Source organism: Dama dama, chromosome 8 (genome assembly GCF_033118175.1).
Source record: "Dama dama isolate Ldn47 chromosome 8, ASM3311817v1, whole genome shotgun sequence".
NCBI classification, from domain to species: domain Eukaryota; kingdom Metazoa; phylum Chordata; class Mammalia; order Artiodactyla; family Cervidae; genus Dama; species Dama dama.
In genome coordinates this window covers 40,000,212-40,019,839 of record NC_083688.1, presented here as the reverse complement: position 1 = coordinate 40,019,839, position 19,628 = coordinate 40,000,212, and the positions used below count along the sequence as shown (strand labels likewise).

At 38.2% G+C, this 19,628-nt stretch overlaps 1 protein-coding gene across 10 annotated transcripts in view; it reads right to left on the bottom strand.

Moving 5' to 3' along the window:
- Positions 1–19,628, bottom strand: part of INO80D (INO80 complex subunit D) — a 62,395-nt gene that overhangs the window by 12,923 nt on the left and 29,844 nt on the right. For all 10 annotated transcript variants that reach the window (XM_061148932.1, XM_061148937.1, XM_061148931.1 and 7 more), the window contains 4 exons: positions 18,570–18,678; positions 8,856–9,080; positions 4,832–4,941; positions 2,530–2,663 (listed from right to left, as the gene is read on the bottom strand). In XM_061148932.1, the coding sequence (XP_061004915.1) occupies positions 2,530–2,663; positions 4,832–4,941; positions 8,856–9,080; positions 18,570–18,678 (578 nt within the window). The remainder of the gene's footprint in view (positions 1–2,529; positions 2,664–4,831; positions 4,942–8,855; positions 9,081–18,569; positions 18,679–19,628) is intronic.

Sequence of the window (19,628 nt, the reverse complement as noted above, 5' to 3'; positions counted from 1 at the left end):
TCTGACTTTTTGCAACCACCATGGACTGTAGCCCACCAGCCTCCTCTGCCATGGGGATTCTCCAGGCAAGAATACTGGAGTGGGTTGCCATGCCCTCCTCAAGATGGAAGCATACGTAAAGTGTTTAAGAAAGAGCAAGAAGGCCAGTGTTGCCAGAGCTCTGGAGGTGAGGAGAGGGTGTAAGATGAAGCTGGAGAGGTTGCTAGGGCCAGATGAGGAAGTGCTTCATAGGCACAATTAAGAATTTTGAACTGGATTCTAGATGCGATGTGAAGCCAATGGAAGGTTTTGAGCAGGGAACTAAAACGATCAGATCTACATTCTGAAAGGCCTGCTCTAAATGCTACATACTGAATGATTCCATTTATAAGACACTGGAAAATGTAAATAAAGACAGAAGCAGATCAGTGGGGATAAAAAAGGGCTGACTACAAAGGGCAGCATTAGAGACTTTGGCGGGGGGTGATGAACTATTGTGTATCTTGATTACAGTGGTGTTTATACAACTGCACTGTCAAAATTCACAGAACTATACATTGAAAAGAGAGAACTTTATTATATGTAATTCAAAGACAGTGGGACCCATGTACATGGTCTACACTGGCTGATATGCAAGCAACACATATGGGGGCAGGAGGCATGGCACGTGGAAGGGAGCCTAATTAGGAGACTATTATGATAATGTAGGGAAAGATGATGGCATGTAGTTGGAAAGTAGAGCCACGAGATTAGCATGGTTTTTACTGTCGAGAGTCTCTCACTGGCGGACTGATGGAATACAAGTGTTGCTATACTCTCTCATGTAACTTTTCACTTAGAAATAGCTTAAACTAGTGTCAGATTCTACAACTGCCTCCAGAGAGAAAACCATTTGTATCATTGTAAAAACTTTGCATTGAAAATATCCTTTGAAAACCTGATTAATATAATTTTATTTACACTATATTTTTATTGTATAAAATAAATATTATTTTATGACTAAGTTTATTACACTAATTCAACCTTATGTTTGCCCAGCTGAATTTGTCTAAGTAGAATATTTAACCAGCTGAAAAGAATAAACTGCTTTCAATTTCTTTAGAAGCATTCACATAATTGTTATACTGATCAACTCACTGAATCAATAAAGCAGATCCTGAAGTACAGATCACCACTATTTAACAATATTTTCCTAGTCTTATTAGAAATATGCTAGAATGGTAATTATTTACTTCAGTGGTTTGAAAGCTACAGAGCCCATGTTACCAAGGGTCCATGAGACCACCAATGAAGGTCCTCAAAAGTGGTTCAAAAAACATATAGAATTCATTCTTTAACAATGATAAAGCCTCAATGAGCTAACAAAAATGTCTTTATTTTAAATGCTAAAGTAATTACTCAACATCTGTATGCTTAGTTTAGTATACAACATTTCAAAATATATGGTCAATAAAGGAAATCTAAAAAACAAAAGACGTTCAAGAGGCAGCAGCCAGTAAACCTAATACATGGCAACTGAGGTCTAAGAAGCATGAGATCTAAAAAACCCTCGATATTCACTTTAGCTAGTGGCCATGCCAGGACCACGGGGTTACAACAGGTCCTGTCCAGTGGCCACTGGGCGACCCTGACGCAGCCCGGCAGACTGAAATACGCTCACAGCAAGTAAGAGCATCTCACTCAGTTTTTCAGCACACAGGTGCCTAGCACTTTGCAAACAGCAGGACTCAGGAGTGGTCGCATGGGGAACTGCCTTTATCTTAAGTGATTATATAATTCAGACAGCTCACTGATTCAGACTTGTCTCTCCTCTCAATTATTCTGCATTAATTAGGGCTTATGCTACCAGCACTAACTAAAGCAATAATTAAATTCAATGGAATTATAATAGGGTTTGGCTTTTGGCTGAAATTTCACCAGATAAGCAAGACATTCACAGAGTTATATACAAGTAAAGCAAAAACCTAGAGAAATGAGGCAAAGAAAGATCTTGGAAAATCTGCCTAAGTATAAGAAAATGTATCTTAAGAAGAAGTATAGACTAGGTATAGATAATAAGCAAAATGACCATATCTAAGTAACTAAATATTTCCTAGTTTTTTTTTGTAATGAGGGTATAAAATTCATCAATAGCTTATTATCAACATTTTTTTTTAGTGAAATAGACTACAAAATGTGAGGTACTAAAAGAGCTTCACAAAACTTGTTTCAGTGATATATATACACACGTAGCTTGTACCAAGTCACAAAACATTTCCTACTATGGATAGCTATCAAACCATTTAAAGCCTCTGACTATCACATATAGGATGGATAAACAACAAGGTCCTATTGTATAGCATAGAGAACTATATTCAATATCTCGTGGCAAACCATCATGGAAAAGAATACGAAAAAGAATGTATATACATGTATAATTGAGTCACTTTAGAGAAAAAAAAAACCAACACATCATCATAGGTCAAATATATTTCAATAAAATTTTTCAAATACAAATATAAAAAAAAAACTTTGAAAGCCTCTATTGCAGAAAAAAAAATCTGAACTTACCATTTTTTTGGCATGTTCTTCACACAGAGGTGTCTGGTGTGTAATGTCAAAAACGGGCACAGAACACTGCTGTCCATCTGCGAACTTGGCCGTGCAACTTGAGAAGAGTTGCTGAGAGCGGTTTAAGAGGATATCTGGGGTATTTTTAAGTTAAGAATAAAATACACTGAAACAATTTAATTTTTCAATTTCTATATAAAATTTATTTTTTTTCAGTTACTTGTGCTTAGTTATCATAAATTTTGTATTCTACAAAAGCTAAAGAACCAACCCAATTACTATTATAGAAAATGGTAACAGTTGAATTTATCATCTTCAATTATCAGAAGATACTTCTAAAGGAGTCTATTTTGTTAATGAGCTCCTAACATGAGTCTCCCTTATGGCCATTCTGATTTCTGTTATTTAGAGAAGCAGGGTCATTTCCTTCCTAACACACCAACTCCTAAAAGTTCCACTATGATGGTTTAAACAACAACAATAAAACTTTCTTTTAAGGAAAATTTCTGCCTGAGATACTAATCAAGAATAAACAGTTAAAGATATAATTACCAAAAAACTCATCTATCCATATTTGAATTTTTCATTTTACATCTCCAATACCAAACTCAAACTTCTAACTTATGAAAAATTACTTTTAAATTAAAACTGTACTATTAAAAGTCAAACATCAGGTTTGTCATCATCATTTTTAAGCATTGATACTTTTAGCCAGTAACTACATTTCCACAGATTTACTTTATATCTATTAAGGGAATATCTTTCATTTATTCCTTTATGCTTTTACAAGTAAGCATACAGGAAAAAAGCCTTTACTGCATAGACACTGTTGCTGAAAAAGCTGTGAAAATACAATACCAAGAAGAGAAAGGAAGGAAAAAAATCAGAAAGATAGTAAAGAAAAGTAGTTGCTACTATATTTTTTTAAATGCTACTCAACTTTAAATGTTTAATAGAAGTGAAAGTAATAAGAGTTCATAATCACTCTGAAGTTCCTTAACATAGGTTTTCCTCATGTATATTCTGTCTTATGATATCTTCTTTCCTAGTTGGTGATGTTTGTTATCTTTCATACATTTCAGATCAGCAATGTACTCAATAAAAATAGGAAATTGATCCCATAGTAAAAAAAAAAAAAAAAAATCTGTAAAACTGTATAACTTTCTTGGAGGACTAAAGACGGTTTTTGAATAATGGGATTTGATTTTCCTGTCAATGGTTGTCATGGTTATCTCTTACAAACTACCCAGAACTACTGGAAGGACCAGAATCCTATTTTTTAAAAATTTTATTTAAATGATAGCCACTGGAAGAACCTACTACTTGCTGTCCATTTTCCTCATTTTGATATAATTGTTGAATACAGAATTATAATGACATAAGCAGAAAAACTAAGATCATGGCATCCAGTCCCATCACTTCATGGCAAATAGATGGGGAAACAGTGGAAACAATGGCTGACTATTATTTTGGGTTCCAAAAATCACTGCAGATGGTGATTGCAGCAATGAAATTAAAAGACGCTTACTCCTTGGAAGGAAAGTTATGACAAAGCTAGACAGCTTATTAAAAAGCAGAGACATTACTTTGTCAACAAAGATCCGTCTAGTCAAGGCTATGGTTTTTCCAGTAGTCATGTATGGATGTGAGAGTTGGACTATAAAGAAAGCTGAGCGCCGAAGAATTGAAGCTTTTGAACTGTGGTGTTGGAGAAGACTCCTGAGAGTCCCTTGGACTGCAAGCAGATCCAACCAGAACATCCTAAAGGAGATCAGTCCTAGGTGTTCACTGGAAGGACTGATGTTGAAGCTGAAACTCCAATATTTTGGCCACCTGATGCAAAGAGCTGACTCATCTGAAAAGACCTTGATGTTGGGAAAGATTGAAGGCAGGAAGACAAGGGGACGACAGAGGATGAGATGGTTAGATGGCATCACTGACTCAATGGACATGAGTTTGGGTAAGCTCCGGGAGCTGGTGATGAACAGGAAGGCCTGGATTGCTGCGGTTCATGGGGTTGCAAAGAGCTGGACACGACTGAGCGACTGAACTGAACTGAACTGAACTGAAGCAAAAAAGCTATTCAATTTTTGAGCAAAAAAAGAAAAAGCTATTCAGTTTTTGAGCAAAACAAATGCAGGAAACTTTGAGTAAACACCAAGAATATCAGAAGTAATATAAAAACTATTTTAAATACTAAATTGCTATGATTTCAAATATCATTCACTTGGCCTAAGAATGAAATGTATCACCCCAACGAGTCAGTACTTTTCAATGCACACTCAGTTAGTTAGGAGGATACGTTGGAAACAATGTCTGGTGAATGGAAGGGCTTTGTTGGTGCACTGTTCACCCTTCACGGTCCCACTGCATGCTGCAGCTTCCATCTCCTTCAACGTGGTCCGACTTAGGCTAAGGAATAAAAAACATAATAAGAATTTTTTAAAATGCTTTAAGAATCTAGGGCAATTATTCAAATAATGTTACTACTTTATAACATTCACACTTTTAACTACCTAGATTCATTAATTAATATGCAAGTATGAATAACAATGACCAGTTCTAATATTTCCCCAACTGACAATAATTACTATGCAAGTATGAATAACAATGACCAGTTCTAATATTTCCCCAACTGACAAAACAAATAATTACATTATAATTTAGCCTCAGTTATGTCTATCTATTTTGGGGTTTTGTTTGGCTTTTTTTAAAGTGATATTTCGGTTTCTTTTACTTCACAAAGAAGCAGTAGAAAATAGTGATGAAGACCATCAGACTAGATCAGACAGATCTGGTTCTGAATTTCGGCTCCTCCTCTTACTAGCTCTGTGATCTTGGGCAAGTTACTTAGCCTCGCTTAAGTCTCAACTTCCTCACCTGTGGAGTGGAGATAAGAGTCCTCTAGCTGACAGGCAAGCATCAAAAGACACAACACATCTCAAATACCACATACAGTATAGAGTACAGTACATAGTAAAGAATGGTTGTCAGTCACCACTATTATCAACATCATCATTGTTAGATTTTGGCCTCAGAAAGCTTCTAAACAATACATCTGCAAAATAATGAACCTAATACATGAGGAATGGGATGCAAAACAGAGAGCTAAGCAATGAAGAATCTCCTTTCCACCCCTCTCAATTTGCCAGCTTCCACTTGCTCTATTAATTAATATGTATTCATTTTATTAGTTTGTAATCCTTCCATAGTTTTATACAAACATTAAATTTTTTTAAAAATTTTAATTCTTGGAAGTATAAAAACTATGCTATCTATGTAACTTTATCAAATGCCATAAACTATCAGGCCTTTACACGTGCCTGAGTGTGGAAAAAGAATCTACTTGGTGCACTGAGTCACAAGTCTAGCATCAAAAATTGAAAAATCTTTTGGATTGTTTCTAGTATCCTTCTAAGGATTTAAGTGAGATGATTTATATTAATTAGAAAAGGTCATAAAGAATCTAAGTTACATATAATATTTCTATTACAATTGTAACTTCCATATAAATAGTGAATGCAAAAAGGTGCTGCCTTAGAAGCTGCTTTCATTAAGAGTTTTGCTAGGTTTGTCAGGATCACGAGTGAGGAAGTAGGTCATTAAGCTCACAATTTCCAAAAATTGAGGCTTTACTATTTTGGCAGCTAAGCCCAATTTCTCTTGGTCTAGATTTAAATAGAAGGTAGCTCTCTAATTTGAATGGATAAATTTCATTGAACTCTTTAGTAATTTACTCAACCATCTGCCAGGCCTAGTGTTACAACACAGCCCTCACTTACTTTATCCTAAACTTCAAAGTAAACCATTGGCTTCAATTTTAGAATCATCATTATGTTCTAACTCACCAATCTATCTCTTAAAATAAACCCAAAGTCAGGATTTCAATATCCCCATGGAGAATAATCCCAACAAAACAAAGGTTTTGATGCTGTTAATATGAAAACATTTACTGTGGGCTTCCAGTTTGTATGCTCTACTGGATCCCCTATTAAAAAAGAAGATTCCACACAACACTATCTCTCCGCAGAATTGTGGGCTATAAGATATTGAGACTCAAGTTTATAAATTTTAAGCTATTTCAATGGTTTATTCTACATGCTCACCCATAAATTACAAAGTTACCAGATAAAAGAATATTTTAATGTTGTTTAGTTTATATCTAAACTATATTTTAAGAATACATATTGGAAGGTAGCCATTATAGCTTCAATTTCTAAAATATTTAACAGCAACTTTTTAAAGGTTTTCTGTGGAACTAGGCCTCTGATAACAAAAATATTAAATACAGAGGAAGTTAGTCAATTGAGTTGATTTTTGCAGACCTTATAGGTAAAGGAGTAAGGAACTAATCACCAACGAATGATTATGGCACACTGGCATATGATTATCAGCAATGCAGTGAGCAATAAAACATTTTATTAATCATGGGGGACATAAGCAAATGATATCACATAAATTTGAGATCTGTAATTGAGTTCATCTTGGTGTCTGTCTTGTAACACTTGGTTATCATGAAATTTTCTGAAAAACATCACTAAAGGTGGTTTGGGAGATGATAAGAGGGGGTCGACTCTGCCAGTTAAAAATCACAGGCATAATAAAAAAAAAATCATAGGCAAGTACAGTTTCCATACAGATAGCAAATTGTCCCAAACTCACAGTATAGTCTCTTTATATGTCACATCTTTGACAGAGCTGTAACAATATATGAGACCCAATATATACAATGAGCTACATCTAGATTGCTTCATGCTGGACAAAATTAAAATTTCTACTGACATTATACACTTTAGCATTATATCATATAAATGTTAGATATCTTTAAAACTTACATCAAAATGAGTGAGTTCTTTTAACAAATAAAAAACAGACCCTCACTTGTTCAATTCTATTCATTCATTCATCAACACTGGAGATTAAAAACAAAATATACATTGTCCCTGCCCTCATAGAAACTACTGTCTAGTATGACAGAGAGACATTAATATAAGCATAAAATTCTACAATGAAGCAGAGTACAGAGCACAAAAGAGTATGTATCAGGAGACCAAACATAGTCAGCGGACTCTGGGAATGTTTCTCTGAAAAAGACAAGTCTCTGACCACGGAAGAAGTAAGTTAAGCCCTAAATACCTTCTAGTACAGACACCACCTCCATGACAGGAGATTGAGAGTCCTAAAAGTGAGAGGAAAAACTGCAGGCTGCAGTCACTATGGAGGTATATCAGACATACACACATAGTTCCAAGCTACTCCAAATATGCCAAGAAGCAGAAAATTCTTAAGGGCATATTATTTTTTGAGATACTCTACTGGAAAATAGGTTACTTTGTTAAAGCAAATATAATGAAAATCAAAATACACAAAATGAAAATGAAATTTCAAATATTACAGTATAGTTATGTAAGGAATATATCAATATATATCAATGTATCAATATATCAATGTACCAATAGCTACAAAGCAAAGGTTAATTTTTAGTTTTTGGCTTGTTTTAAACCCTTTTTCCGTCAAATGACTTATGATCATCCTTGAAAAATTAAAATATACAAACTACAAGTTTTTTTAAACTTTATCAATAATCCCATCATCTTGAGATAATACTGGTAATATTTAGGTATATAAACCCCAAAATGTTTTACATATATAATGTTTATTTGCACACACACACACACACACACACACAGAAAAATACTAGAAGGAAACAGAATAAAAATATTCATAGTGCTCATTCTGTCTTGTGAATGGTGATATTATGGCGATATTCTGCTATTTTCCATATTTTTCAAACTTTCACAATAAGCAAATATCTCATTATAAACAGAAGGGATTTTTTCCCCCAAAGAAATCCAAAGTAATTAAACATTCTGAATACGATATTTGGGATAATGTATATATTACCAGAAAATATAATGGAAATGCTTATATAAGAAAATGCTTATATAAGTCAAAAACATAAAATACCATTTTGGTAGTTAAAAAAAAACTATAAGTATTGCTTTTACAAGAAATTACTTAACAAGAAATTTTTTAAGCATTGTATTTTTTTTAAAGACAGGGAGCATTCTCAAATTCTCTACTAAATAAATTCTAATCGAACTCCAGCAAAATTCTAGTAATACTTTTTTTTTTTTTTACAGTCAGCTGGTGGCAGGATTATTTTGCCATCGCTGTAGAGCTTTGAGCAACAAAACCAAAATACAGTGCTTAAGTACTTCAGGATAGTATGTCCACCACTCTCTGTGTCCTGACCATCCTCTCAAAAACTAGAGAAAACAGACAAGGTGAGTTCTTAGAAACAGGCGGCTGTGCGGAGCTCTGACCTGGCTCGACTGCATGTAGCTCTCTGCAGTTCCTGGATCAGCTGGCCAGTACACTCTGGTTCTCTACTGGCCGCCTGCAGCAAGGCCTTCCTGAATGTGTGCCGGCATTTCTTTTGACGAGAGTCTGCCCGCTCCAGGCGGCAGAGGTGCTTATATTTCTGCTGAAAGTAAGTGCAAAGTTGGGTCACCCTGGAGCTCCTACTCTCCGTGTCATCATCATCCGACCTAGAAAGTGCAGGGAGAGAAGCAGAAAACTTGATTACATGGGAGGTGCATTTTAGAAAAGGGAAAAGCAGGTTGAGGAAAGGGGGCAGGATGTACAGGGCCGAAACTGGTGGCTCATGAACACACGCGATGAAACGAGAGGAAGAGAATTTCAGCAGAGCAGCTGAAAACGAGTACAGTGTTTTAACACTAAGTGGGCAGTAGAGACAATCCAATGCTCTAAGAGGCTTAAACTTCTTAGTCTGTCATAATTAGGGCATTTCATGCATCAGTGTCTTCTCAATTTTAAGTGAAGAGGTATCTGCAGGAAGAAAATAATTTCTTTACCTCTATTTACTAAAAAGTCTGAATAAATGACATGAAGGTTATGATGAAACACTCAGCATAATTTCATAAAAGATAGGTCGTACCAGAAATGGAGCAGTGAATACATCTAAGAGTTGCCCTTTCAGATGCACTGGTTTTTAACCACCTTCTTTTGCTAAGCACTAAAAGAATTTTGATTGCAGGGATGACAATCATTCTACAGCATTTGTTCAAACTAGGGAAATATCCTAAACAACATTTCACATCCTAGGGAATTACAGAGGCTTTTCTGTCTCTGGGTTCCCTAGGTGGTGCAGTGGTAAAGAATCCGCTTGCAAATGCAAGAGACGCCAGTGATGTGGGTTCGATCCCTGGGTCAGGAATATCCCCTGGAGGATATTCCAGGGGATATTCTTGTATTCTTGCCTGGAAAATCCCATGGACAGAGGAGTCTGGTGGGCTAGAGTCAATGGGGTTGCAAAGAGTCAGACCCAACTGAGCAACTGAGCACTTTTTGTCTTTATGCTAATACTGACTGACGGGTGGCCCTGGCTGGAAGACTATGTTGAAAAGGATGCTGAGAGTACATCAGGCTCAAAGAGAAACAGTATGGTAGTTAGTTAGCAATGTCTACCACCAGGGAAGCTAACAAAGTCATTTTCCTAGGGAACAAATGTGACCTCATTTTTTTTTTTTTTTTTAACTATTAGGAATAATGCACATAAGACTGGAAAACCAACTGTCTTATATTATATATTACCTTCCTGCTCTTATATCATAACATAAACAACACACGTGTGACACTCCAAACGATCTATAGTATCTTACTAACTTGTGGTAAATCCTGCTCGGTTTCTCTTCTTTTCTTGAGTGCTATCACCCCTCTTTCCTTCAGAATAGCTTATAACCAGCTACTCTGTAAACTTCTGTTTAGTATACGTCCTAAGTCACGTTTTCTTCAGCACAGTTTTTACTACAGATATACCAACTGAAGGATCTCACTTCAATCTTTTCCTCTATTTGGCATTCAACATTTGCTCTATGTCTGTCATGCTTTGTGAAAAGCTAGGAGCTATTTAAAATTTCAATTTCCCAAGACCTACCCTAGATATGCGTGCATGTGTGCTAAGTCATTTCAGTCATGTCCAATTCTCTGCATCCCTATGGACTGTAACCCGCCAGGCTCCTCTCTCTGCCCATGGGGTTCTCCGGGCAAGAATACTGGAGTGGGCTGCTATGCCCTCCTCCAGGGGATCTTCTGGACCCAAGGATTAAGCCCATGTCTCTTACGTCTCCTGCACTGGCAGGCGGATTCTTTATCACTAGAGCCACCTGGGAAAGCCACCCTAGATCTATTGACCCAGAACTTCCATGGGATAGGACGCAGGAATCTTTTAATTGCTCCCTAAGTCTCATAGCAGGTCTCCATTTGAGAGTTCAGCAGGGCCAGTAAATGCTGTTAGTATGTTTAATATGAGATAGAGAACAACAAGTAACATAGGAGAGGTACAGATAAAATGCTTCTAACGTCTACTGAAAAGACTCCTGGATGAAAGGCTCTGTAGAGTAAATGACAACAGAATGGAACCTTGAAGACAAGGTGGAATCTGAAGATGAGAAAAGAAAGGGATCTCAGAAGGATAAAGCAATAAGCCAAGATACAGAGATGGACAGGATGGGGAACAGCAAGGACTGAAGAGCTTAGGTGGGCTAAGGAGTGGGGTATGCAGAGTACTGATGGATAAGGCCAAACATAAAGGCCAGATTAAAGAACTTAACCTTGATTCCATAGGCAATGAAGAACCCTGTAGATTATTAAGAATACAGGTAACAGTAACGGAGCTGTGCGTGAGAAAGATCACACATGGGCAGATACAAACGGGAGAAAGAGAAGAAAAGAGTAATGAAGAGGTTATTACAAAAACCCAGGTAAGGGCTTCCCTGGTGGCTCAGTGGTAAAGAATTCGCCTGCTAATGCAGGGGACATGGATGTGATCCCTGGTCCAGGAAGATCCCACCTGCCTCCGAGCAACTAAGCTTGTGCACCACAACTATTGAGCCTGTGCTTCAGAGCCCACGAACTGCAATACTAAGCAAACGTACCACAATTACTGAACCTGCGCACGAGAACCTACAACAAGAGAAGCCAGTGCAAAGAGGACCAGTGCCTGCTCACCGCTATGAGAAAAAAGCCCTAGCAGCAACAAAGACTCAGCACAGCCAATAAACAAACAAACAAACAAAAAATTCCAGGTAAGAAATAACAAAGACCCCATACCAAGATGGCAGCAGCAGGACTGAAGAACATGAGAGGTCATCTGCATGTATTAAAGATTTGTCAGCTGGGCAGGGAAGAAGGAAGGGACAATTATCACCCAGCAGTTCCACTGGCAAAGACCAGGAAACAGCAGCGAGAGAAAATTTGGGAAATAAATTCCATAAAAATTAGGAAATTAATTCCATTTTGCATGCATACATGCACAGTCAAGTCTGTCTCTTTGCAGCCCCACAGACTACAGCCCACCAGGCTCCTCTGTCCATGGCAAGATTACTGGAGGGCTTCCCAGGTAGAGTTAACGGTAAAGAATCCTCCTGCCAGTGCAGGAGACATAAGAGACTCAGGTTCGATCCCTGAGTTGGGGAGATCCCGTGGAGGAGGGCATGGCAACCAATAAGATTCTCTAGTATTCTTGCCTGGAGAATCCCATGGACAGAGGAGCCTGGTGGGCTATATATAGTTCATAGGATCGCAAAGAGTCAGACATGACTGAAGTGACTTAGCACACATGCAATAATAGAGTGTGTTGCCATTTCCTCCTCCAGGGGATCCTCCCAAATCTGGGAGTGAACCCCCATCTCCTGCATCTCCTGCATTGGCAGGAGGGTTCTTTACCACTGAGCCACCTGAGAAGCCCAAATTCCATTTTAGACCTACATAATTTAAAATGCAGAGGAGCCATCAATGGGAGTGGTAGAAAAACCGTTGGAAATTATAAACTTGAGTACATTTAGGGAAGAGATACAGAGTTCAAAATCAACAGCTAACAACTGGGAGTAACTAAAAGTAAAAGGCCACAGAGATAATAGAAAGAGCAAGACCCATAAGGGTCATCATCACAAAAGAATTCGGTGACTGGGTATGAAGGATAAGAAAGCCAATAATGACTTTGAATCTGCATAACTAAGAGAATGGAAGTGCCATAATAGAAAGAGGAGAGAAACAGTAAGTCTTAAAGGGAAAATAAAGGTACGGTGAATAATCAAATGCCAACACTGTTATTTAAAAAGACTATCACCGCAGAGAAAACGGACTGAATGAATGGTTCTTAAGTTAACCATGGGAAGCTGCACCTGGATGTAGAGGCATGTTAGGTCATGATAGAAGTTTTCAGAGCGTATTCATAACTTTCGTATTTATCTTGCTGTGGCCCAGTAACTGGCAGTTTGCAGACTAGCATAGGTCCAGAGACCACCCTTGGTGTGGTCCTAAACTGGAAAGTCTTCAGGGTGCCTTCCACTCTAAGACGGTTTGAGAGTGATACTTCCAGAGGCTCCCCAGGCGGCTCAGTGATAAAGAATCCACCTGTCAATGCAGAAGACTTGGATTCGATCCCTGGGTTGGGAGGATCCCCTACGGTAGGAAATGGCAACCCACTCCACTATTTTTGCCAGGATTATCCCTTGGACAGAGGAGCCTGGGAGGCTATCGTCCACGGGGTTGCAAAGAGTCCGACAGGACGGAGCATGCAAGTCCATTCTTCAGATCTAGTTCTGAGGAAGATTACCCAACTAGGACGAGAAAGGCCAGTTCCTATCATGAACCAGCAGTGACAAGAGCTTGCACCTACAGCATTCCTCAGTAAGTGTTAAGTTTCCTTTCTTCTTTAAATTTTCTCACTGGTGAAATGAGAGACATAGCTGGCTCCTCCATCTCCCACGGTTAAGAGAAATAATATGTGTGAAATATTAAGATGCTACTAATAGCCCCACGTACAGAGCAGTGAAATTCCGAACATGATTTCCTAAGACTTTAGGCTTGTCTGTAATCTCAGAGCAACAAGAAATTTTACAAATAAAATTCACATTAATTTATTCAAACAACAAAAGAGCAAAAACTTTCCACAAAGAAAAAATTCAGGACCAGATGGATTCACTGGTGAATTCTACAAAATGTTCAAAGAATTAGAGGGCTTCCCTGGTGGTCCAGTGGTTAAGATTCCATGCTTCCAATACAGGAGGCATGGGTTTGATCCCTGGTCGGGGAATTAAGATCCCACATGCTGCAGGGCGCAGCCAAGAAATGAAACAAAACAAAAATAAAAACTACAGTTAGATGTCACCTCCAACCTGTTGGAATACCTACTATCAAAAAGAAATAACAAGGCTTGGTGAGGCTATAGAGAAAAAAGAACCCTTGTACACTGTTGGTGGGAATGTAAACTGGAGCAGACACTTGGGAAACAGTCTAAACAGTCTTCAAAAAATGAAAAATAGAACAGAATTACCATACGTAAGACCCAGCAGTCTCACCTCTGGGAACATATAATCGATGGAAATGAAATCACTGTCTCAAAGAGATATCAGCATCCCCAGGTTCACTACATCATTCCTCACAACAGCCAAGATGTGGGAGCAACCTAAGTGTCTACACACGGATGAATGGATAAGGAAACTGCAGCAGATGTACATAATAGAATATTATTCAGCCACAAAAACAAAAATTCTGTCATTCGTGACAACATGGAGGGACATCAAGGGCATTATGCTCAATGAAATAAGTCAGAGAAATAAACACCATATGATCTCTCCTTGTACGTGGAATCTTTCACTAAAGATTTGATTGGTGGATGCCAGAGACAGAGGTATATGGGAGGAAAAATGGGTGAGCTATGTTTTAGGGCATTTTATTTGTTTTTTAGTTTAAATAAATTGAATAATAAAAAAGGATTCTGCTTAGTCTCTCATGGTAGAAAAAAGACCGCAATAGAAACTTTTCGAACAATGATACCAACAGTCTTACTCAGGAGCTGGCAGTCCTGCACTTCAGCTACTTTGCCTAACCCCGTCTTTCACATTCAAGCATGTATAAACATATTGGCAAATGTAGTAATATTAAGGATAATTTAAAAATAAAAAAGATATGTAATCTTCCTTAAAAAAAAAAAAAAGGTCAAATAGAGATTTCAACATCCCATTCTCAGTAATTGATAGAACAAAATGAAAGGAAATCACCAAAGATGAAAAGAAAGAAAATCAGAGAAAACCTCAACACTATTAACCAAGTTGACCTGACATTTACAGAACACTGTAATCTAAATGTGATCTCTGATCACAGTACAATTAAATGAGAAACTAATTCCTGATAAATCTCCAAATATGTGTAAACTATATATCACTTCTAAATAACCCATAGATCAAACAAGGTATCAAAAGGGGTATTAGAATTCCCTGGTGGTCCAGTGGTTAAGACTTCTAGATCTTACTGCCAAGGGCCTGGGTTCAACCCCTGATCAGGGAACTAAGATCCCACAGGCTGCATGGCGATTAAAAAAAAAAAAAAGGAGGTGGGGAGGGTATTAGAAAGTATTTTGAATTTAATAAAAATGAAAACATGCCATACCAAAATTTGTAGGATGCAGCTAAAACCAGTGTTTAGAGGAAAATGAACAGCACCAAGCATCTATGCCAGAAATATCTCAGATTTACATTACTTAAGCTATTATCTTAAAAAATTTAAAAAATTAAAGCCAAACAGAAAAAAACAATAAAGAACAGAAAGCAACAAAATAGGACTTTCCTGACGGTCCAGTGGTTAAGACTCCACACCCCAGCGCAGGAGGCAGGGGTTCAATCCCTGATCAGGGAAGATGCCGCATGGTGGAGCCAAATAAAAAAGAAAAGAAAGCAATGAAACAAAAAATAAGAAATTAAAAAGGAAGAAAAAGCAATGAAACCAAAAGCTTTCTTTAAAAAGATTAAAATCTATTATGAAGCTATTTTAATTAAAACTTTGAGGTACTGGCACAAGGACAAACAGGCCAATGGAAGAGATTAGAAAATGCACAAATGGACAAACACACATATGTCAAGGGTTCCAATGCAATGGAAAGCAAGTGTTCAATAGTGTTGCTTAAATAGAAAAGTCATATTGGAAAAAAAAATGATCCTTGGTCCTTCACATCACATATAATACATACAAAAATAAATTCCACAAAGACTGCCAGTAAAACAATAAATCTTTTAAAAGATATTATGAGAAAATAGCTTCATAATCCTGGCATAAGCAATGATTTCTCAAGTGAGTCACAAACTAACCAGAAAGAAAAAAAAAAAAAAACACTAATAAATTGTCCTCATTAAAAGTAAGACATCATTAGGATTATTGAAGACATCATTAGGAATGTGAAAAGGTAAGTAGTTCCTGGCAGTAATTACTGTTCCTTAATAATACATTTAAGATACCAACTTACTTCTGCTACCGAGAGACCTCAGCAAAATCCTGAGCGCTCCGCTTTGGCATATGCGTCTACAACTAAACTAAGCAACCAAGGAAGCTTTGCCAAAACAAGGCCAAACTTTCTCCCCAAATTTCTGTAAGTACCATTTTAGTTTAGGAAGAAAGTTCTTGAAAAGGTTCTTCAGAGGGGAATGTGGTGATCAAACCACTGGCCATTTTTCTTCCCAAAACACAATGAACGCGTTGAGGGATTTTAAATGGCAAAACCTTTTGAGAAATCTCACATGGCAAAAATGTCTTGAAGAGATAATGGACAGGCTGGGCAGGACTAGCTTCCTGGAGCTCTCCATCTGCTGTTACAGTGGAGTGCAACTAGAAGCTGGACGAAGCAGTTCTCCAGGTCATCTAGAGTACAGGACGGAGCTCCGGAGGGAGCGCAGCGGGAGATGAGGACGCGCAGCTGCAGGCAGAGGCGGGATGGTAAACCCACGCAACCCCAGTTTCACCCAAGGGGGAGAAGGCAGTGCCCTGCGCCTGAAGCGAAACACCGCCTGAAGCATAATACGAGGTCAACGAAGATGCTGAGTGAGTGAGCAAACGAATGAAGAGGAAAAGACTAAAGGGACGGCTGGGCAAGAACTAAAGACAACTGCTTATAAAAAGGAGAAACACACACTGAAGGGAAGGAAGGGCCAGGAAAGCAGAGTATCACGGTGAGTCAAGGAAGAAGCAAGTTAGCAAAACTGGCCAAGAAAGTAAAATGCTACAGAGATAAAGACGATGACCGTTGGTCACAAGTCTAACACAAATTCTGAGAACTCTCCAATTAAGGAAGAAATGGAATATAAACTGTTCCTGATCAAAGGCAAATACTGCCAATACTAATGTTCAGGTCATCTGCAGAATTAAAATAGGATTCTTGGCTACCATTTACCAGTCATTTTTCATGAATCAGGTATTATGCTGAGCATTTACTTGTGTTACCTCATTTAGAGCAATTTGTCAAATTAACTCAACATATCCCAAGTCAAGCAAAACAGAAAAAGAGACACAGATGTACAGAACAGAATTTTGGACTCTGTGGGAGAAGGCGAGGGTGGGATGTTTCGAGAGAACAGCATTGAAACATGTGTATTATCTAGGGTGAAACAGATCACCAGCCCAGGCTGGATGCATGAGACAAGTGCTCGGGCCTGGTGCATTGGGAAGACCCAGAGGAATCGGGTGGAGAGGGAGGTGGGATGGGGGGATTGGAATGGGGAATACATGTAAATCCATGGCTGATTCATGTCAATGTATGACAAAACCCACTACAATATTGTAAAGTAATTAGCCTCCAACTAATAAAAATAAATGGGGAAAAAAATATCCCAAGTCAAGCTAAGCTGATATGAATATCAACCTTAGGAAACATGTTTGATATTATCCATAACTTGGAAAGAAAGCTTACGCTCAGTTGCACTTCCATCTGAAAGCAAGAAATGCTAATGATAAGGAAATAGTCTTGAATGACAATAAAACAGAACCTCAGAGAAAAAAAAACATATAGCATTTCCCAATACTAACTCGGAGACAGGAGAGACAGGGACAACTATATGGCATATAAATCCCAAGAGTGGAAATGGAAGCATTAGGCTATTAAAGGTTAAGGACAACGTCCATTAATAAATACAGCTAACTTTCCTGCTCTAACTCCACGTCCAAATAAGCTTCTGGCTATAACTTGCCTCCCGTATAGTTTTGCTTAGTGAACATTTGTACCACTTAATGATTGTATTTCTGACTATAAACTGGCATTTTGGCTTATACATCAGTCTCTAGTCAATCAGTTTCTTAAGCCTAATCATCTCTGGGTATACTAACAAATCACATTGTACGCCTATCAGAAACCAGACCCCAGAATGTATATCCATACAAGGATGCTTTGCAATTCTAGGAGCTGGCCTGGGACAGATAGTCTCCCCTTTATCTTGTTGAACATCTATTCAACAGAACTTAAAAAAAAAAAAAAAATTAGCTGAGTCTGTAAGTCACCTTTTGGCCTCACAGAAAAGGATCTATCTCAGTCCTCTCACACTGCACCCAACGCATAGCCCCACGATGCTGAGGCAGCCCTCTGAAAGAGAACTAGCCTTCTTACTACCACCTGAAGGGGCTGAGCATTAATCTACAGCTTTCTGATAAGGCAGGTACCAAGAACCTCTAATGAGACTATTTTGGAAACTACTTTAACACATTAGAAGTATTCAGCACATTAGAAATATTAAAGAAAGGATCAATCTTGCATAAGATGGAGGTGAAGTAAAAAGAACTATTACCAGCTACTGTGTGGACAGGGCCAAAGAAAAAACACGGAGAAATCAGACAGGGGGACTCCAAGTAGGCCAGGGACACTGGCAAGTTCCTTCAACTGTCGAGGCCTTGATTTCCTCTTCTATAAAATGAGGAAATGGGATCCAATGAACTCTCAGGGCCCCTTCAGTTCTAAAATCTATTACAATGGGTTCCTTCAGTCATAACTGAAAAAGGTACTGAAACAAATTTACCAAGGAAACATAAACAGCACTCTCCTCAAATAACATAGTACATCTCCTCTCAAGTGGAATCTATTTTTACCTCCATTACAATAAAACTACATCCAGTAACATTTTAAAAATCAGCATATACAGGAAGAACCCATTTACTACAGTGGAAATTGAAGGATAAAAAGGAAGAGGAGGACTCACGTGTGTCTTTCGTATCTGAGGGTCTCTCGGATGGACCAGGCCACCTGGTATGGTGAGGCCTGCTCTGAGTCCTCAAGTTCTTCTCCACTCTCTTCAGACCAGTCCAACCCTAGGACAGGGGAGGATGTGGCAAGTTAGAAAAAATTCATGTTTATTTAAAATTTAGATGAAAAGCTACCTGAAACACATAACCCAACACCTGTAGCAAACACTACCATAGTGTGAATAAATGCCTCCTGATGAGTTTCATCCCTGTTTCTAGCAAAGATATTAATAATCAAAGTGTAACATGCACTCAAATTTAAAACAATGACACTGTAACAAAAAGGCGCAGATGAACTTCCTCTATACGATGCTTCACAAAGGAAGAGGAAACAACAGAGAGTTCAAGTCAGAAAAAAATAAAGGGTAGAATTTCTTAAGTATCAAAAAATATACACTAAAATAATGTCAGAAAAACATACGAGATATTCAAGACAACGGGGAAAGAAGCCTAATGTATGTTCAGGCAAGGAAAAGTCAAAAGGTACCACTGGACTCATGCAATACCTCAACAAAGAAGGGCCCTAGAATAAATTGTTAAAAGGCAGGCACAGTGCATCCCCCTCTCCCAACAACATCTCTGGAGGAAAGGACTCCATCCACAAGGCAGGAACATGCTCAGTCTTTTGCTCCCCAGGGGAAGAAGGAAGGGCAGGACTGTTGTGCAGTTGCTCAGTCGTGTCCAGCTCTTTGCAAGCCCATGGACTGCAGCACGCCAGGCTTCCCTGTCCTTCACTGTCTCCCAGTTTGTTCAAATGCATGTCCACTGAGTCAGTGATGCCATCCAACCATCTCATCCTCTGTTGTCCCATTCTCCTCCTGCCCTCAGGGGCAGGAGAGCAACGTTCTATTTCTAATGTCACTGGGGTTTCTTTTAGTTAAACAAAAGCTGTCATATTCTGAGTTCCATTTTGAAAACAAGGTTAGAAGGAAAAGCAGAGAAATAGAGTATGAATAATGCTTATTCATTTTGTTAAATGCATTATTTTTAATGACTGGATAATTACTAGCTTCCAA